This window comes from Ammodytes marinus (genome assembly GCF_949987685.1).
Source record: "Ammodytes marinus genome assembly, chromosome: 3".
Taxonomy (NCBI): Eukaryota; Metazoa; Chordata; class Actinopteri; order Uranoscopiformes; family Ammodytidae; genus Ammodytes; species Ammodytes marinus.
This window is the reverse complement of record NC_137232.1, coordinates 21427206-21449110: the sequence shown is the minus strand read 5'-3', so window position 1 is coordinate 21449110 and position 21905 is coordinate 21427206. Positions and strand designations below refer to the sequence as shown.

General features: G+C 39.0%; 1 protein-coding gene across 1 annotated transcript; it reads right to left on the bottom strand.

Moving 5' to 3' along the window:
* Positions 1 to 6972: 6972 nt before the first annotated feature.
* On the bottom strand, positions 6973 to 20438 carry nmd3 (NMD3 ribosome export adaptor). Its single transcript, XM_080054119.1, has 16 exons — positions 20309 to 20438; positions 19911 to 20012; positions 18196 to 18330; positions 17635 to 17731; positions 15677 to 15757; positions 14320 to 14448; positions 13252 to 13342; positions 12453 to 12531; positions 11798 to 11894; positions 11210 to 11327; positions 9947 to 10092; positions 9526 to 9638; positions 9342 to 9414; positions 8880 to 8986; positions 8237 to 8307; positions 6973 to 7632 (listed from the first exon to the last, which is right to left on the bottom strand). The coding sequence occupies exons 2-16, from the start codon at positions 19952 to 19954 to the stop codon at positions 7499 to 7501; spliced, it is 1515 nt and encodes a 504-aa protein (XP_079910245.1). The 5' UTR covers positions 19955 to 20012; positions 20309 to 20438; the 3' UTR covers positions 6973 to 7498.
* Positions 20439 to 21905: the final 1467 nt, after the last annotated feature.

Sequence of the window (21905 nt, the reverse complement as noted above, 5' to 3'; positions counted from 1 at the left end):
AAAAAAAAAAATTTTTTTTTTTTTTTTTTTTTTGCATTTCTTAGTTAACCCACTAGTGCAGGGGTGTCCAACACTGATTGATTGGCCCGTGGCACATTTTAAAAATATAATATAATATGGCGCTTTTAATTTTTAAATAATTTAAATGCACTCATTATATTACTGAGAAATATGTCCCATAAAAGAAAAAGAGCAACAAGCCCATCCCAGAGGACCCTGAATAATATTTTATTTTAAATTAATATTATTATGGAAAATCTATGTGTCCTTCTCCAATAGCTTCTAATTCATCTGACAGTGTCTCCATTTTTTTTTTTCATACAAAATTCTTCAGATTTAGCCTCTTAATTTCCCTCTCAAAGTGCACCAGATTCATGCATTTCACTTTAAAAACTTAAAAAAATCTCCCGGGGGGGCATACCCCCAGACCCCCCTAGGAGGGTCGGGACCTCGGCTGGATACTATTTTCACCCTGCTGGACATTGGACGCAAAGGCAGAAAACACTGGGTGTATCATTGGCATATAAACAAGAGGGGAAATGTGTCTGTTTAATGTGCAAGGAAAGTGTTGCCGTGAAGAAGGATTACAATTTACGAAGACACTATGAAACTAAACATCAGAGCAGCTACATGTCCTGATAAATGTGTTATTTTTGCAAAGTGGCCCGGCCCTTCGTAGATTTTTCTGTATGTGGCCCTCAGTGAAAAAAGTTTGGACACCCCTGGTCTATAGCCTATTTCAGCCTCGTCTGTGGAAAAAAAGATAACTGGACAACAGAGTTCTTCTGCTTCGTTCCTCTCACTGCATTTAAATGAATTCATTATATTACAGAAAAATATGTCCCGTAAAAGAAAAAGAGCACCGAGCCCATCCCAGAGGACCCTGCATAATATTTTATTTCAAATTTATATTTCTATGGAAAATCCATGTGTCTTTCTTCAATAGCTTCTAATTCATCCGACCCAGTGTCTCCAAATTATTTGTTCACACAAAATTCCTCAGATCTAGCCTCTTAATTTTCCACTCAAAGTGCATCAGATTCATGCATTTCACTTTAAAAAGGTAAAAAAAAATCTCCCGGGGGGGCATACCCCCGGACCCCTCTAGCAGGTTCATGACCTCGGCTGGTTACTATTTTCACCCAGCTGGACATCGGAGCCAATAGTGGAAAGACTATATATCTATATAGTGTGTATAGTACAGTCATATGAAAAAGTTTGGGAACCCCTCTCAGCCGGCATTATAATTGACTCTGCTTTCACAAAAAAAATATAAAAGTGGTATGTCTTTAATTTACTAGGAACAGCTAAGTACTGGGATGTTTTCCAAACAAAGATTTTTTGAAAAGCAGTATTTTGTTGTATGAAATAAAATAAAATGTGAAAAACTGGCTGTGCAAAAATATAGGAACCCTTGTGGTTTTGTTGATTTTAATGCCTGTAACAGCATGTAAAACTGATGACTTTAAACACAAAGTTGGTTGGATTATGTTGTTAAGCCTTGAACCTCATAGAAATGTCTGTTTAATCATGAGAAAATGTATTTTAGGTGCCTAAATGCAAGTTGCACTTCTCTTTGACTCTCTGCTGAAGTGAGACAGAATGGGATCATCAAAACAGCTCCCAAAAGATCTGAAAAACAAAGATTGTTCATTGTCATGGTTTAGGGGAAGGCTACAAGAAGCTTTCCCAAAGGTTTCAATTGTCAATTTCGAATGTAGGGAACGTTGTCAGGAAATGGAAGGACACAGGCATAGTGGCAGTTAAACCCAGGCATGGCAGACCAAGAAAAAAACAGGAGCGGCATAGGTGGAGGATTGTGAGAATGGTTGCACACAACCCACAGATCACCTCCAAAGACCTGCAAGAACATCTGGCTGCAGATTGTGTATCTGTACATCGTTCAACAATTCAGCGCAATTTGCACCAAAACATCTGCTTTTTATAAAGACCAAATAACTTAATTTTTGTCTCATCAGTCCAAAGCATTTTCTTCCAATATGAAGCTGGCTTGTCTAAATGAGCTTTTGCAAACTCCATGCAACTGTATCTGTGGCGTGGGCGCAGAAAGGGCTTCCTTCTCATCACCCGGCCATACAGATGTTTTGGTGCAAATTGCACTGAATTGTAGAACCATGTACAGATACACAATCTGCAGCCAGATGTTCTTGCAGGTCTTTGGAGGTGATCTTTGGGTTGTGTGCAACCATTCTCACAATCCGCCGCATATGCCGCTCTTGTACTTTTCTTGGTCTGCTAGACCTGGGTTTAACTGCAACTGTGCCTGTGTCCTTCCATTCCCTGACAACGTTCCTTACAGTAGAAATTGACAATTGAAACCTTTGGGAAAGCTTCTTGTAGCCTTCCCCTAAACCATGACAATGAATAATCTTTGTTTTTAAGATCTTTTGGGAGCTGTTTTGATGATCGCATTCTGTCTCACTTCTGCAGAAAGTCAAAGAGAAGTGGAACTTGCATTTAGGCACCTAAAATACCTTTTATCATGATTAAACAGACCTTTATATGAGGTTCAAGGCTTAACAACATAATCCAACCAATTTTGCGTTTAAAGTTCTCAGTTTTACATGCTGTTACATGCATTAAAATCAGCAAGACCACAAGGGTTCCCATATTTTTGCACAGCCAGTTTTTCACATTTTATTTAATTTCATAAAACTAAATACTGCTTTTCAAAAAATCTTTGTTTGGAAAACATCCCAGTACTTAGCTGTTCCTGGTAAATTAAAGACATACCACTTTTATATTTTTTGTGTGAAAGCAGAGTCAATTATAATGCCGGCTGAGAGGGGTTCCCAAACTTTTTCATATGACTGTATATAGCTCTGGACTACCACCATCCAGGTTGCCCAGTCCCAAAGCTTTCTCTTCTATCAGCTCAGGCTGCCTACAGTTAATACTGCGATTAAAAAAAAGATACATTATGTTGTATATAATGTATATTATATGTTATTCATAAACATTTTGGAAAAAAAACATGCAAGAATCAAATCTCCCACACAGCAACACTCAAAGTTTATTTGCATATTGTGTTCTACACAATTCACAGTAAATGTGCCAAAAAGCTAGCCTGGCATTCCCAGACCTGCCACTAGGCGATGGCAAATTAAATTTGCTGCGCGTGTTGGTCTGGACACGCTCCGTTGAAGCTTATCAAGAAAGCCAGAAATCTGGCGGGCGCGCCAGAGCCCCTTATATGGTACTCTGGGGAGGACGTAACCGGATGACGACAGTGACGTGCATGCGACGTCGAAGCCGTGATAGTAAACATCAGAGATGGCTGCGGATATGTTGTGTGAGTTTGAGACTGCTTTGGCCTCGACCCTTAACGATTTGGAAGACGGCACTCAAATCTTTCATTAGCAAGTAAGTGGAATGTTCTATTTTGCCGACCGACAACGGCAAACGTTTAATTTAACAGTTTAACAGCTGTTCGCTAAACGAAAGGGGCTTACGTCGCCTTGTGCATCGCTCTGATTGGTTGTACTGCTATCCAACTGCGTGCAGTGGCATTTGAAATGCACGAGTAGGAGCCGCCCCTTGAGTTGGAAATTACAATTGATCGTCGCCAGACCCTCTATCGTTCAAGATATCAGGGTCTGGATTTCCAGGCTACCAAAAAGCAGAAAAGGGCACAAAAAAAATCCAGCTTGCGCGCTCTGCGCGCACTCGCATCTTCGGTCTCTCTGCCCAGTGTGCCCACCTAAAATTTCTACAGGCCCACCCTAATCTAACTTTCTAGAACCGGGCCTGATGTGAACACATTTTGTTCGTGTGTCCAGGGTCATTGCTGACGTGGATGAGTTCTAATTAAACTGATAAGGATTTTCCCAGAAACTTGCATCCTGTTTCCCAGCAATGATCAGCAGGTGTTATTCTTCATCCAATGTCTGAGAACAGAAGGTGGGAGTCTGTACTCCCTTTTTTCCAAGGCCATTCACAGTACTTCTCTTGTGAAGATTGAGCAACTTGTTATTGTGAGTCAAATAAAGTTCACAGCAAAAAGCATGAATGTTTTAGTATTAAAATGTTATAATATATAAGGAAACAAAGTTTTGTTAACACTGGGAAAGTTTTGTATGCGCTTCATTTAGCGGAGAATATCTCAACTGGTATAGACTAATATGACCCCATTGAACAACATGGGAAGTGTGCCAACATCTCTATCCGGGACGAAAGTCCTGAAAATGACCAAAACAGGTTACACTAGTATCACACTACATGGTGAATGGGACTTTTTTTTCCTTTATATATATCCTCATACATTTCTACAAGATTAATCTTCATATTAAGAGACATACTTTTTGCATTACAATTTGTCTAAAAAATTTAATAAAATATGCAAATTAGCCAATATCTCATTAAATAAATCTGTAACTTCAAACCCTTGAAGTTACAGATTTTCTGAGGGGATCACAATGTTCACAATGACAATGATTACATGGAAGAGTGTAAACATTCTGATTTGATATATAATGAAAATGGCTAAAAACAGTCAACCTATTACGTACTGTATGTACGCATATTGAATGAGATATTGCCTAATTTTCATATTTTATTAAATGTTTTAGACAAAGTGTAATACAAAAAGTATTTTTCATAATATAAAGATTAATCTGGTAAAAAAAAAGTATGGGGGATATCTATAAAGGAGAAAAAAGCCACATGTGATACTAGTGTAACCTGTTGTGGTCATTTTCAGGACTTTCGCCCCGGATAGAGATTTTGTCACACATCCCACGTTGTTCACTGGGGTCATATTAGTCTATAACAGTTGAGATATTCTCCGCTAAATGAAGCGCATACAAAACTTTCCCAGCACCTAGACTATTTCGAAATCCAGGTGAAAAGACAATGAAATGCCGTAAGAGTTGCATAACAAGGTCAAAGAGAAATCATTTTGGAAATAGGGTAACTGAAATTTCATTTCATTTAACTTTTATTTATCCTCGAGAGACCAATAAATACCAATGCCTACAAAACAGAAATCCAAGAGGGGGAAAAAGCATAACCCAAGAAAATAATCAAATTGACAGCTGAAGTGATGTCCCATTTTTATTGGGCCATTAGTCATAGACAGTTAGGAAATCTTATCTCCAGTCTGTCTGTCTGAGGTTTTACGAGAACCCACTATACATTATTGATTTGTAAACACGGGCAACGAGTGGCGCAACGGTTACGCATGGATACACTGCGATTTTCTTAAGAGTCCCCAAAAGAGGACAACTGCTTTAAAATGTCAGGGACATTTGATGAACGAGAGTCTTCACAAAATTCACAGATATTTGAAGAACAGGCTAAATATCGACTGTTGTCCTTAAATGAACTGTCCTGCCTTGCTCGACTACAGGTAGCCTACTTTGGAAATCATTAATCAGATTGGACAACCTGTCCGTTAGATCTTAATAGCGCTATTTTTGAGAATCAGAGCTCTAACAACATGCTACAGGTCTTCTTATACTAAGAAATTGAGTCTTGAATATTACAAATGAAATATATTAGGGTTTTAGGCTAAGTATTTGGGCCAGAGGGGCAGTTTGGTGCGAAAATAAGGTCAAACAACGGTTGAACAAGAGAACCCCCCCCCCCACACACACACACACCCAGAGGGTATTCACTTGATTCACTTTCCCAAGTGGATCTGATTACTGTTGAACAAGACCGGCTTCCTCCTACCTCTTCATGTTATAATGTAAACATGTCACACACAGACCAATACAAGCACAGACATACACAAACTGCTGGCGGTGTCTTAAATTAAATAACACATCATAAGGTCTGGACAGCCAAAACAAACTCTTGAAATCCAAGTTAAATAATGGCTTGGATTAAATGTTGAAGAGAAGGACGCATGGGAGCAAATGTCATAGCATTACAGTCAGAAAATCATCAAAAAAGTTTGATATTAAAACTGATGTAAACTCTTCTCTCCAAGTTATTTGAAGCTATTCCTATATTGTAGTCAAGGCAAACTGTCTCACACACGTACCCTCCACCATTTTTAAGATTCCCATAAAGTTGCTCAAAGGTGTATTTTATCCATATTCTCCCTCTGGTTCCAACAGAAGCAGAGGCAACGGCATGCATCTAACTTAAGTTATATAGTCAAGATATACAGAAATACGCTATTTTTGCCCATTTTAATGTTTTACTTTCTGTTTTTTATTATTTGTTTAAAGCGTATTCTCAAGAGCTAAGTTTATATATAAGACTACTACCGGAATATCATACAATATATGCCTGACATTAGAAAGTTTCTTTGTTTATATGGGCTATTTCCTTTTAAAATTGTCCAAATGTACCATGTGTTGTTTTGCCAATAAAGGTTGATGAAGTCTGGATTTTTGCTTGTGTGTACTTATGGTGTATACTGGGCGACACGTGAGTCAGGAGCTGTTTACACATGAAACATGGCTGCAATCAGTTGCACATCACTCCAGTTCAAATGAGGACATCACAGAGCAGTTTAAATTCTAATTTGTAGCTCCTGCTTATTTCATATCAGACCACAGACAACACTCTCTGGCTTAAAAAGGTGGTGCAGCTGGTTGACTATTTGAATTTGACCAATCATAGCCAAATGACACCATTAACAGGCTTTGTTTGGCTTACTTGAAGTATGGCTATACAGCATATGCATTACTTCCCTTTTCTGAGTGATCTCAAGCTCCCTCTGGTGGATATACAGATAAGTACTTGGCAATGTAGTTGAGACATAGTGCAGGTCAGGCTTTAATTATCTAGTCACTTGATAATCAAAACCTGTCGACACACGACACATTCTGTGTCAACACTAGAAAAGTGACAAAATAAACCGACCCAAAGCAGACAGTGAGGATACTAAGTAAGTACTGTCGATGCACACAGTTCTCCAATAATTCATAAAAGAGGGAGCTACTTCACAAAGACAGTGGAAAATAAGCTAAAATAAGAATTAAATCAAAACGATTTGCAGAAGCAGTTTAATTGACATTTGACGTGAAACATTCTGTATAATTGCAATGACTATTAGTATGTAGTTCATATTGTGTATAATTAATATGTTGCATAGCATACATATTGTCTTTAACATCTCCAAGCAGGAAACTTCAATGAAAAGTGTCATTAGGACAAATGGTTATTTTGATCACCACCACATCACTTCAACCTTCAACATGAAAAGGGGAAAATAATTGTTTGAAAATAGCTGAAATATCTTAATATGGTAGGCCCAGGAAATCCTCTAAGATGAGGAAAATTAGAACTCTAGTTCCTCAGCAAAAACCTTATTTGTAACTGTGTGGCAACATTTTAACCCACAGGTTGTGGGTTTCAACTGCAATCAGTCATTACAGCGGGATTTGTGTTTTTTGACGGTGTGAAATGTTATTTGTCAATGGTTCAATCAGTCCTCAATATGCTGTGAGGCCTTATCAGAGGACATGTGTATATCTGTATCATCAGCGGACATATGTTTGAACAGTGTCAAGATGGCGACTGGCTACTCTGTCATCATGTCGGCACCGTCTTCTCCTGTGGCATCATTCAGAGTGAGCTCCTCCAGCATCTCCGTCAGAGAGATACGTGGGGCATCGTCATCCTCCGTGTCGCTCTCCACTGGCATCTTTGATGCATCTGAAACAAAACAAAATAATTCACATCTCTATTAATTAAAGGAGAAGTGATATGTTTGTTAATATACTTGTTAAATCACTCTATATTCACATACTATATTCACTTGTTAAAATCACTCTATATTCATACAGCAATCACTTAAACAGTATACACAGTTCATAACACAGGTATCCCAGTCATTCAGCTTTGCAGTAATTGCCGGATAAAATTTCAAGTATGCCGCTCGTTTTTATCCAATCAGGAGACAGAGCGCTATAAAGAGGCGGGTCTCTATGCCAGTGAACGATGACTCGCTGCTCTTCATCGCGGCACTATCTGACGAAGGCGGCTGCACGTTCATCTGTTGGTGACGTAGGGACGAGGGGACTGCTAACGGCAGTCACTGACATGAAGTAAGCTAAAAGGACCATATCACTTCTTTAACTCTTAGACATAAACTATTATAAACGGTGTGACAAGAGATTTATCAGCAGCTTAGGCAGCCATCAATATTAAATCTTAAACATTTAAGGAGCAACAATGTTATCATGTTCATGTCAACTGAATGGCTGTAGTCTCTCAGGAAATCGCTGCAGTGAAAAGACCGCAGTGTTCATCTGCTCACCTCTGTAGATGTTAACATTCTTCCTCAGTGCCTCATCCTCCTCCAAGTCCTCAAGGAAGTCCTGGTATTGTCTGAAGACAGAAAGGCAAGTTAAAGGAAAGCCCATGTGGTGCGACATTGCAGGGAAAACCAATTATTCACAGGATACTTGTCATTCTTGGCATGTTTTTGGACTATTCACTAACTTACCAAAACAATGCCATTTCCTTAAACTCCATTTTAAGTATATTCATGTATTCTATATAGTTGGGGCATTTGTGCAGAAAACCATCACACACATCTCAAAGTGCAGGAGGTACGATAGTATTTTTGAAGGACAAGGTGTTGTAAAAATTGACATGACAACACAGTTATTTGCATTGAGTATACACAAGTCTACTGCCGAACTCCACTAGAGCACCAAATTTGTAACATATTACTACGCTTTTGAATATGGTCCACGGAACCACACTCTTTAATCCTGTATGAGTAATAGTTGTAAAACATTTTGTGGAGTCATATCACTTACATTTCAAGTAGAAATATAAAATATTGCTAGCAGCACACCGAAATGCAGCACACAGAAATGGCAGCCTGTGATTGAGAGCACAAATTCTTGAGGCTTTAATTAATTCACTTCAGAAGTTTAGCGTTACCCTCCTACCTCTCATCAACCACGTCTAGGCCTTCACGGTCTTTGTCCATCTCCTGCAGCTTCCAGTTCCTGCGCTTCACCCTCCTGCTGCGGTCGAAGCTTTTCTTGATCAGGACCTTTAGATTGTCCAATCAGGTTGTACAAATTTAAACAATACAACAGACGTCTACATATCATTCTTAAGTGATGCCATGACATGTAGGAATGTAGAATTTTTCCTAGAATTTGAGTAAATCTAGAGCTACACTACTTCATGTTGCCATTAGAGGTCAGTGTTAATTTGGGGGAGGATTGGGATTTATAAAGGGGAACAGACTTAGGACATGAGTGTGTATCGTTTTATAAATCTGAATAATTTGATGAGCAAGCACTTCCTCCGTTTCTTCCGTATGCCACCTTTCCACGTGAATCCCACGCACAGTTTTATAATGGGGCCCCTGGTGTTTATACACTGAGGATGTTCAGTCTTACCACATCAGGAACGCGTTGAGAGTTCATCTTCTCCAGGTGATCATCATTGACGTTGGAGTTGGCAAAGTCAAACCTTCAGAAAGGAAAAGTAAATTAGCCACTGAGTGCAAGCCTCACAGCCTGCAACATTATTTACCGTCATCCTGACCAACATCTGAACTTCATATCAATCGCTCTCACTCACCCGAGCACAAAGTCTCCGATGTTGAGCAGGTGTCCCAGGAATGTACGGCAGTGGTACTGCTGACTGGTGTCCATTTCTGAGGTTTTCTGAACCCACACCTCGGCCAGGGTATGCTGCAACACACACACAAATAGAATATCAATGAAGTTTAAGCCATTGAATCCACATTACTTTAGCTCGTCTCCTCCAATTGGTTCAGACAGTTGCATCGATAGTAATGCAACATTCAGACAGAGCGCACGGTGTCCGTACAAAAACTCATCCCCCACGTGCCATCAGAACAAGCCGTGTTTGGCTTGAATCCTGCATACAGGCTCAGGCATAATGTAATGGTTCGCTATTGATTTTGCTTCCAGAAGAGAAGCAATGTTACCCCATAATGCAATCTGTTCTGCAACAGCACACACAAACACACCCTCACCTTATTGGACCTTAGGCCGGCTCCTGCGCCCAGCTTCTGGTCTCTGATGATTTCGAGGTCCATAACGATGAACTCCTCCAGTTGCTTTGGGTTACAGAGACTGTTGAAGGGGGTGCGCCAGTATGTGTTCCCATCCACCTCAGCAACTAGAGAGTGAGAAATCATTTATTCATTACCATCTATAAGACTAATCATTAGAGCAGACAGCCAAACATGTAAGCAGAAATCATACTGCACCTTCTTATTTTATTTGATAGTTAAAGAACAGGAGAAAGCAGGAATTTCATCCAACCTTTGAAAGTTACATCACTCTTGATAGTCGAGTTAAAAACTCAGACTCATATTATTAATTCCTTTATCTTCAAGTCATATTGCCACTTAACATAATTGATCTGTCTGTGTGTTTTTCTATCTGTATTTTTTTTCAGATAAACCAAACAATCTGTTTCCATCTTTACTTTAAGTCAACTACACACAAGCAGAAAAAAAAAACAGCGAATCAAATTTTGGATGCTGGAGTTAATTGCCTTCTGCAGCAACAAAGCTTTCTGCGTCAAGGCAGCTTTTGCTATCCAGCCTCCTCAAAAACTTTCTGCGACAAAAATAGCCTCCTCTTAAACAAATAATATAAAACGCATGTGCTGCTTCCAAAATGTCAGAATTCTGCTGAGGAGCATCTCAGCCGGTTACACAATGAGTGATTACAGCAGATACAGCGAGAACACATCATCTCTAACTGTCACCAAAGTTGTATTGATTATGAATCTGTCCCATTGAGATAAGTCTGCCACGACAGCACGCATAATGCAGGCTAAAAATATGTCTTCGATTCTTTTCTTTTTTTGTGAGAGCGTCTTGTGCCGTGACTGAGGGAAGCTGTTGAGTAAGAAAGACTATGACTAACATGTGGTTGCCAGACTGGGAGCAGTTAAGTGCAGCTATGAAGGGGTTCAGCCAAGCAGTGAGTGACACTCAGTTACAGTTTGTTAAACACTCAAAAACTCAGTTCTCAGTTGTATGATATGTTAACCTTATAGCAGCTATAACCAAAGTTTAAACTTATAAAATAAAGTCTAGATGTAAAACAAAATCACGTTTCAAGTAATTTTACATCATTTATAAAGGATTAAATTGTTGATTCAAACTACGACCCAGATGAAATCCTCCACATTGCAGCTGCATTCAACCACAACAGGGTGAGGACCTTGGAGTTGGTTGGACCTGTTAAAACTCAGCAGTAGTTTGGTGGTAGGAAAGACTTACTCTGCAGGGTGTTGGGATCGATGAGGTGGATGGTGCTGGTGACACGGACGCACACACACACTTGACCCATGTTCCCTAGGCTCTGTGCCAGCCGTGGAGAAAGGCACACCACGTTGTCCTGGCAAACAGAGAAAAAAAAAACACACAACCTGGGGTCAAATGGAATGGACCTGTGTCAAAAACACCCCCCCAAACCTAGGTATTGCAATTTTACGCTAAAGACCTGAAGGTAAATGTGAAATGGGAAGGTGCCACTAGTGAAAATGAAAAATACTCACCTGTCAATAACCCAGCTTTGTATAACGCAAAAATATATATAAAAGTTTGACTTTCATTTATTATCATCTGTCACTGTCAAACTCAAATTATGACATGACCGATTCCTCAACAGCCTCAGGTTTTCATCTGCATATCTAGACATCTTTCTAACACAACATAGAACTAAACTAACACAGCGAGGGCTTTCGGAGGCAGCGGTAAAGAAAGGTGACAGCTTCTGCCTCTTCTGAGGTGCTGAGTAGATAACGCCGTCTCTCAGCTCAGTGGACCCCAAATGAGACTTAAATTAAACATCACTTGGTTGTATACCTTGCAGATAGGTACGATCTCCATCGAGTAGGTGCTCTTGTAGTTGAACGTGTTTGAATGGATGTCGTGAGAGATGAGGCGCATGGACGTCTTTGACCTTTGAAATAGAAAAGAGAAAGGTTTTATTTATTATTAGGATCAATATTATTATGACATGTGATGAAGAGATACAGCTCAATTCACAAAGCTTCAGTTGGACAATTCATCACATAAAAAAAAGGACCTTAATGCAATACATGGAAAACAGTGTAGTGTATTTTACAGTCTCTCATCTCAACGGTTATGTGAACATGCTGCATGTACATCCAGAAGAATGATTCTGTAATGTGCCTTCTAGAAGCATCACCTGCTGCTTTTTGTGCAAATTACCAAGCGTACACTGTGACTGTACACTTTAACAGAGCTTTAGTCCTTTAGTTGGACATTTGTTCACTACAACCCATATTTTAAGTAACACCTACAAGCAAATTATTTCTCCATGTACTATCACATTCTCCAATACTTTTCTGAATTTTTGGATGAAGAGGACGACTGAAAGAAGCAATCATGACCAGTTTGAATCCTTTTTATCATGTAAATAAAAAAGGGAAATTGTCCTAATACTAAGCCTCATGAGGACGAGGCCTTCATAGGCCCAGGCAGAGACGTGTCTCACCTGCACGGCACAGTGCACTGCAGGAAGTCCGTCATCTTCTGAGCGTGCTGCTTGGTGGCATAGTAGAAATCAATGCCCTCTGAGAGAAAAGAAGAATACCATCAAAACACTTCAGCAATAAATTAATAACAGGCACGCTAGACGGGTCATCGCAACTGTATAACGCATACGCATGCATACCTCCACACACACACACGAGCAGATGAAAATGGGGAGAAAAATGTGGCAGCCACATGTTGTAACCTCTGTAAAGCTTTTAAGTCCTGCCGAGATGTGGAGATGATTTAAATTACACTCTGAGCCAAAAACTCCACTTCACAGTCCCGGTCCAAGGGCACTGAGTGCCGCTGCTGAGCCGTCACTCAATGCGCAGCATGTGGGCCTGACTGTGTGTGTGATGTAGCAGTTGGCATCTCTAAATAGAGTAGAAATTGAGCTTGCATTGCAGGAATCTGGTGCGGCATGCCTGTTCTGATTACAGCACACTGATTAGATGCAAAACGCATGCCCCACGGAGGCCCACAAACACAAGGACAGCTGTATGGCCTGATTGGCGCCGGTGATATGCTTGCATGGCTTGCCGTCTGGTACGGGAAGGGGTAATTAACACTTGACGCATCATTATGTTCTGCTTATTTCTAACCCACATTAGTTTAGCTGGTGACGAACGAGATAAGTTTCCCACTTTTCAGTGTAATTCAGTTAAAGGCCTAAAGGAAACAAGAAGCGCCCTCCATTTAAAGATGTGTACATGAATAAAAAAACTAAACATATATAAGACCTTATGCCATTGACTTACCATGGATTTCTTTGATGTTGAGGGCATTGGAGTGGAGTTTATGCTTAAGGATCAGCTGCTCTAGGTAGTAGAACGTCTTTTTATGCATGGTCTGTAAAAAAAAAAAAGAAAAAAAAAAGGAAAAATAATACATATTTGTCAGCATCACTGTGATCATAGAGATATTCATACATATCGCTCTTCAGCCCCTAATCCCAGTTATTTCAACATTTATTGCTATTAAACTTGGATGAACAGCTCAGCATCCGCCACAAACTGTCGATAAGTTTATTTATAAAGCACAATTCACAAGGCAATTCAAAGTGCTTGACAAGGGCATACAAATGAATTAAAAATAAGACATAAGGAAGGAAATCATGAAATTGAATTTAAGAAATAATATCAGCAAAACCGAAAACAGGCAGACGGATTGTTAAAAATGAGGGGAATGCATTTAAAAGACAATTAAAAACAAGCAAATAAAAAGTTACAGGTTAGGAGGCAAATAGCAAAAGCTCTTCAGCTTTAATTTAAAAGAGCTGAGAGTTACAGCAGACCTCAAGTGCAAGGGAGTTTGTTTCAAATATGTGGCGTTTAGAAACTGAAAGCTTTTTCTCCATGTTTAGTGCAAGAGGAAGAAGCAAAGCCCTGGCTGGAAACAAGTAGACGGAATTCTACGCAAAACTTCCTGTAGTTCACTTCAAAACATCTTTTAAGTGAAGAGAAGGGACTTCATCTTTTTTTTGTGGAGTAGCTGCATAATCACATAGTACATCTTAGATTAAATATAATTGGCCATAATGTTAATGAATGTGTCATACATTTTACAGCCTAAGCAGCCCTTCAGTATCAATTAGCTCTGCATGTGTTGAGACGATTTTTAAGACTGTTTGCTACCTGGACCACCGAATTCACGGATGATACCCTTTGACAAAATAAAACTGCAACTAATCAGGAAATACCAATATATATATTTGTAACCGGTTGAATAAGTGAGTAGAGTTCAGGTCAAAATAAAACGACAGATAAACAAAATGGGGAAAAAAACAATGTATTTATAGGATATTTCATTAAAACACAGAATCTTACCTTCTGCCTAACTTGAACCACGGCCTTCCAGAAGTCCTTGGCCTCCACGCGGTGGCAATCATCACACATCTGGTACTGTATGACATACTCCACCACAAACACCTGCTGCAGGATAGCACCGTTCATCACCTGTAGAGGCAGCAACAAGTTAATCCATATGCTGTAGCTGCAATGGCAAAGAGTGACACAAACGCTGCGTTTCAATACTTGTTCAACATGTCCTCGGGGGAATCCCCACCGCCATCATAAGTGTTGTTCCAATTGTCTGAAAACTGAAGTGAACTTGGTGAGATGGACCCTCGGAGGGCTGAGTGATCGAGTGAACACCGGTGGTCACTCCGAGGTGGATATCACCCACAGTGCTTTGCAGTTCATCGTCGTCTTTTATTTTCCGGCAGACTGTATGCCTATAGGCACATTGCTGTCACCCACAGGACACATATATATATTCCAAAACACCTCAATTAGCCTATCCTATTTCCATAATCCAGTGAATGCATTGCAGTTTACACACTGCTGCTATAAGGCCGACGGCTGGCAATTAGTAGGCTGATTGAAAACAGATGTTTTTGGTTGAAACTAACAGAAACTAAAAAAATATGTCGGACCAAACAATTTACAAGTGTAAGTAACAATATCTTGATAATCTGAGTAATCATGTCGAAATTCAATGTTTGTCATGCTATGGAAATGGCTTTATGCAATATACTTTAGTAGAATGTCATAATTCTCTATAATTTGCATTCAGAACTACCTACTGACGGTCCATTGTGACTACAAGGGCAAGTTGGTTCCATTTAAATCCCCGCTCCTCCCCGCCCACTCTCCCTCCAAGTTCCCTCCGTGCGACGTATGCGGTTACGTCATACCAAGGGCTGAGGGTAAGTGAACGAGGGGAAGTGGAACTAGTATTGAAACGCAGCTAAACTCTGCGCCTATGGACTTTCACTTCTAGGGGAAAAACTACAAAACAAAACATGTTTCCATGTTGGGATCTGGAGACAGTATTATATATACACAGGGCTCAGGAGATGAGATGACAGTCACTGGCAAAACTCACTTTTCTCAAACACATAACTAAGTCAAGAACAGATTAATCCATACATCTTACAGTCTATATGTCTATATATCTATATATGTGATCATCTCAATGTCACTTAAAGTAATTGGATGTATCTGTGTTACACTTTAAATCCAAACATAAACGGCTCTTGACGCTAATAGACCACTGACTAAATAACACAGACAACCTTTTAGAGGAAAAACACGTTGCTTGTCTTGGGTCCCCAATGAGCCTTTATCTGTTTGTCTAAATGTCACTCTCCCACACTTATCACTTCCACTCTGGTTTCCTTGCCTCTTTCTGGATGGTCACTTTCAGCTTAATCCTTTTGGAGTGTGGCTCTGTCCACAGGAAGCCAGCATCAATGAGACGCACCTATGAGGAGAGAAGTGTTGAGGCCTTGACTGAATATTCTCAAGTACTGCAGTGAACAAGGTGCACAAGCGTCGCAACAACTGGAACCAATAAAATGATAATACAACCATAATACTAACATTTGGTCAAATCTAATCGTAAAAAATAAACAGAAATCAGGGAAGTACGAGCATTTTCACATGCACGATGTGAAGAGAGCTCAAGAGATTAGGACTTGACAGCTGTGTAACCTTAAGAAAAGCACTTATCAGGGTAAGAAGAGACGCAGATGAAGTGATGTACCCATCATGCCATGTGCCTACTGTTCAAGCCTGTGGGGGCAGACTACAGTATGCTATGGGGTTGCTTCAGTTGGTCAAGTCTAGATTCAGCAACCTTATGTGCCAAAAAAAGTTTATCAAAATGTGCCGTAACTAAAGCTTAAAGATGAAGTAAGCGATTTATTTATGTTAATATAAGTGTTAAATCGCTCTTTATTCATACAGCGATCACTTATCTAGTGTGCGCGTTTCATAAAGCCGATCTCTCAGTCACTCGCTCTGCATGTAATCGGCAAATAAACTTTTTGGGGATCCCGAAACTGGTATCCAATCAGAAGAGAGAAAGCTACAAACCGGCACCCGTCACATTGACGGTGCATGCGCAGAGTGACAGAGGGGTGAATATGTATGCGCCTACAATGGTGGAGCAGGTAAAAATCCTTCCCAATGTCTGTTTTGATGGTTTTTATCATGTTTTATCACATTTATGGATCTGAGATGATGCTAGATAACTCGCTGCTTGTAGACCGCAATGCATTAATTAATTTTCCTTTATTTATTCTCGAAAGATCAATTGAGGGTTACCCTCTTTTACAATGACGTCGAGACAGATACACAATATACAATGAGAATACACAACAAGCTTACAAAGAGACAACAACAATTAAAACATTCAGATCAATTGAATAAAACAGAACAATAGCCTAATTAAAACAGTTACAAGTGGAGTGGGGCTGATTCAAAACAACAACTTTAAATTGGTTAACAGTTATAAGTGTATTCATTCCAATTTGATGTTGTAGGCTGTTCCAGGAGTCAGGGGCACTATGGCTAAAAGCAGTTTTACCAAGGTCAGACCGGGCATATGGAACATATAACATGAGCATTTCAGTTGAGCGGGTTTGATAAAGCCCATCTGAAATATGCAGCATTGTTGTCAAATAGAGTGGCAGCTTTCCGGTCAGGGCTTTATATATAAAAATATGCCAATGTGCATCACGTCTCTCTTTAAGAGAGGACCACCCAACCTTTTCATATAAAAGACAATGGTGAGTGTCATAAGCATCTCCTGTAATGAACCTTAAGGCAGAGTGAAAAACTGAGTCTAGGAGTTTAAGACATGATTGAGATGCATGCCTATAAACCACATCACCGTAATCAAGGACAGACATAAAAACTGCCTCAATAATCCTTTTCCTACTGAACAACGGGAAGGTGGCTTTGTTCCTATAAAAATATCCAATCTTTTGTCGCAGACGACAGACAAGATTTTTTATGTGAAATTTAAAAGATACTTTTTCATCTATCCAGATGCCGAGATATTTATATTCAGTCTCTTTCAACTCTTTCAATTTGAGATTATTAATGTGGTGACGTGAGGACGAGGGAGGGGAGTGCTAACTGCAGTCACTGACAGGAAGTTAGCTAAACTGACCATTCCGCTTACTGAACCTTTAAGGTGGTTCAACAAAATATTTGGAGCGTGCAATTTTTTTTTGGCCGGGTGGGGTTTAAATGTGGAACTTGCAACTAAAACAAACAAAGAATCACATTATGGATTAGGGAAAAGGGCACATACTGCTGTCTTTTGTGAAGTTCAGTAAGTATCACACTTACTTTGGTCATAGAGCTCTTAATTTTTTTCAGGCAAAGAGCCAGTAGCTCCCTGGACTCCAGTGCACACTGCATCCACGTGGCTGGAGGCTGCAAATATCTGCGTGACAAAGAGGAAGATGTACATTCAAGCCTCAACAGAGTTTTTCAGAGAAAAAAATAAGTAAAGAAAATCATTTGTGCTGTCTGCAATTAACGATTATTTTGATAATCGATTAATCTGTCGATTATTTTCTCGATTAATCGATTATTAATCGATTAGTGTTTTGGTCCGTAAAATGTCAGAAAATGGTGAAAAATGTTGATCAATTTTCCAAAGCCCATGTTGACGTCCTCAAATGTATTGTTATGTCCAAAACACACACATATTTCAGTTTACTGTCATAATAGGATTAAAGAAACCAGAAAATATTCACATTTGAGAAGCTGAAATCAGAGAATTTGGACATTTTTTATTCAAAAATTACTCGAAACGATTAATCGATTATCAAAATAGTTGGCGATTATTTTAATAATCGATTAATAATCGATTCATCGTTGCAGCTCTATGTGCTGATAACGAACCTTTCACACTGCTTGCAGAAGTTCACTGTGACTTGCTTGGGGATTCCCTCCGAGATGTCCACCTGAGTACGCAGGCAGGCCACACACATGTTGGCTGGGTTAGGAGGAATGGGAACGCCACAGGTACAGCACAGGCTGTGAAGGAGAGAAGCAACATTAATAAAACACAACAAAATAAATAATATATTATGTATCAAGTTAGACTAAATGAACCTTTTTGTATTAGATTGCATTTTATACCTGAGTCAATGCAAAAAAAAATATGTTGACTATCCAACAAAGACAACACATATACTGTACATTACCGCTTACTATTTCCCAAAGCCGACCGTAGTTTACTTTCTTGCCTTCTCATCTTTCAAGGAGTCACTGGTTAGATGGCTTGATTTGAAATCGGATCATCATGACCAGACCAGATTATGAATCATCATGATCTGGTCTGGTGGTCTGTGATTTTGTCTAAATGGCCTTAACATTAGGCTTTACATAGCAAACGCAGTTAACAATTATATATTTTATAATATAATATAAAAACTGACTATTCTCACTTCAATAAACACTACACTTATTAACTTAAAATCTCCTTAAAAGGTGAAGTAAGCGGTTTATTTATGTTAATATAAGAGCTGCAACGATTAATCGAAGAATCGATTATTAATCGATTATTAAAATAATCAGCAACTATTTTGATAATCGATTAATCGTTTCAAGTCATTTTTTAATAACAAATGTCCAAATTCTCTGATTTCAGCCTCTCAAATGTGAATATTTTCTGGTTTCTTTAATCCTATTATGACAGTAAACTGAAATATCTTACACTAATCGATTAATCGAGAAAATAATCGACAGATTAATCGATTATCAAAATAATCGTTAGTTGCAACCCTAGTTAATATAAGTGTAAAATCGCTCTTTATTCATACAGTGATCGCTTACATAATGTACAAGTTTCATAAATCTGATCTCTTAGTCAGCTGCTTTGCATGTAATCGGCAAATAAACTTATTGTAGTATCCCAAAAGGGAGAACGCTAGAAATCGACACTCGTCTCACTCATATAGATACACTCCATGGTCTCATTGCCGGTGCACGCCAGGCGGAGCAGGTAAAAATCCTTCCCAATTTCTGTTTTGATGGTTTTTATCATGTTTTATCACACTTATGGATCTGACATGATGCTAGATAACTTGCTGCTTGAAGACCGCAGTGCATTAATGTGGTGACGTAGGGACGAGCGAGGGGACTGGTAACTGCAGTAAGTGACAGGAAGTTAGCTAAAAGAACGCTTACGGCACCTTTAATGTGATACATAACACACCCCTACCTCTGCACACTGATCATTTGAACAATTTGATCATCCTGCTCACTCGAAATTCAATGTTTGTCATGCTATGGAAGAGCTCCTGCAGAGCTGTTTATATTAAATATATTGCACATATTTCTCTTTTTATTTAATAAAGCTTTATTGTATTATTCTATGTATTCTTTGGAATATGGCTTTACTTTAGTTTTCCAATGTTAATGTTTATTGTGTGCACCATCAGACCAGATCATACTATAACATATTTGTGCACACATGTGTATTTAAGATGGAAGAGCTGCAGCAAACAATGTCAATAGTAACATGGGTGTTTGTTTCCCCACCAAGAGATGTAAAATTGTATTGTATAGGTCTGTAATGCGTCAGAAAGAAATATGCGTAAAAAAATACTTACATATTCCCCTGGCTGCTTGTGGCAGGAGCTAGCATGTACTCCATCCTGGTCTTCTTGTAAGTTCAGAGTATGTTTGTGAATGTTTGTGTAGCGTGATGATCTCTGAGGACAGAAACAGACACAATTAAGCAGCTAACTTTGGTTTCTAACAGCAGTTAGGCCTTTATAGTATAATGATTTAGCTTCGTATTTATAGGTGTTCAGCCAGAAAAGATATATGCTTCGTTTAAGCCAGTCAACGCTGATATTCTGGATTCAGTATCAGACAGTTAGCTCTGAATGCTAAATCGAGTGTTGACCGGTGATATTAATGATATTCGCGAGGAAAAACACGCATAATATCAACCAAAACTAACAAATGACTAGATCTGATACGAGCGAGAGATGACAATACTTACTGAAGTTCTTTTGATGGAAAGTCCACAACACACCGTGGAATAAAGTCCTCCACGTTTTCCCCACCGTGGACCAATATGGAAGGCTTGATGACGTCACCCAGTGCCCAAGGACCCCGGGGGCTGTCTGCGTCTGCCTGAATAAAAATGTCATAAGAGCTAAACAAGCGTTCAAATCATAGGTTCAAATTTGCTATTGTTCAACTTTCACATTAAAATAAAGTTAAGAAAAAAACGTTAAAAAAGGCCAATATTAATTTCAGTTATCTTATTAGCTCATCCACAGTAACAAGGAAATAGTAGCCTATAATAAGGCTACAACTTAAAATAAATAAATAAAATAAAATAATAGAAAAATAGAAACCAAACTAGCCTATAGGCCTAGTGCCGTTTAGGTAAGCAAAGTGAATAAATAACTTAATTGTCCACAAATGTATGCCATATTTGTACATATAGGACCGTAACAACAAATAATTAGGTAGGATTTCATTGTAGCCTATTACAGTATCTCACAAAAGTGAGTACACCCCTCACATTTCTTCAAATATTTCATTATATCTTTCCATGGGACAACACTGAATAAATGACACTTTGATACAATGTAAAGTAGTCAGTGTACAGCTTGTATAACAGTGTACATTTACTGTCCCCTCAAAATAACTCGACAAATAGTGGTGGCCACACAAAATATTGACACTTTTGGCCCAATTTGGACATTTTCACTTAGGGGTGTACTCACTTTTGTTGCCAGCAGTTTAGACATTAATGGCTGTGTGTCGAGTTATTTTGAGGGGACAGTAAATGTACACTGTTATACAACCTGTACACTACTTAACATTGTATCAAAGTGTCATTTATTCAGTGTTGTCCCATGGAAAGATATAATGAAATATTTGAAGAAATGTTAGGGGTGTACTCACTTTTGTGAGATACTGTATATATTGTAGGCCTAATAATAATAACAGCCTTTAACCTAATTTGCATTTTATTTTGTTTTCCTTTTTTAACAATAACATTATTGTAAGGAGATTATATAATTTGCTTTTACTGACTTATCTAGGATACATTAGGAAGTGTTGTTTGACTTATAGAGTCATGGCTAAACCGTCTTCGGCGAAGCGTATCTTTTAAGACTACTCACAATGCAAAATACATACATATCTGTTAACGAGTACATGTGCTGTATCCTATTTCCGGTCTAACCACGGCCATATATACTATTTGCTGGCCGCAGGTTTGCTGGGGGGTTTCGACTACACACAACTTATTTTGGAATATGTCCCAACAGACCGACAATGACAGTTTAAAAACTAACAGACTTTTAAAATAATGCACCACCTTAGCCTCTCGTCATTTCAGTTGGTTGGCAGGTAGGGCCTAACCATATAGTATAAGGGCCTAACATGAAAAACGTGGGCCTATTGCCACCAAGTGCTTTTTGGCTTGTCTCCCTGGGGTCACAGGGAGCACACACACATTGTGAATCCCATTTGGGGATTTGTATGAGTTTGTCATTAGCATAGTTAAACCTGCAGTGTGTAGAATTTAGGGATTTTTTTCATAGCAGACTTGGTAGAAAATAATTATAATATCCATACGT

Excerpts from the sequence above, each read along its gene's own strand:
- nmd3 (XM_080054119.1), bottom strand. The coding sequence starts at position 19,954 with ATGGAGTACATGCTAGCTCCTGCCACAAGCAGCCAGGGGAATAT. Across the intron at positions 12,532-13,251 it reads CAACATCAAAGAAATCCATG|AGGGCATTGATTTCTACTAT; the intron begins GTAAGTCAATGG and ends CTTTTCTCTCAG. Across the intron at positions 11,328-11,797 it reads AGATCGTACCTATCTGCAAG|GACAACGTGGTGTGCCTTTC; the intron begins GTATACAACCAA and ends TCTGTTTGCCAG.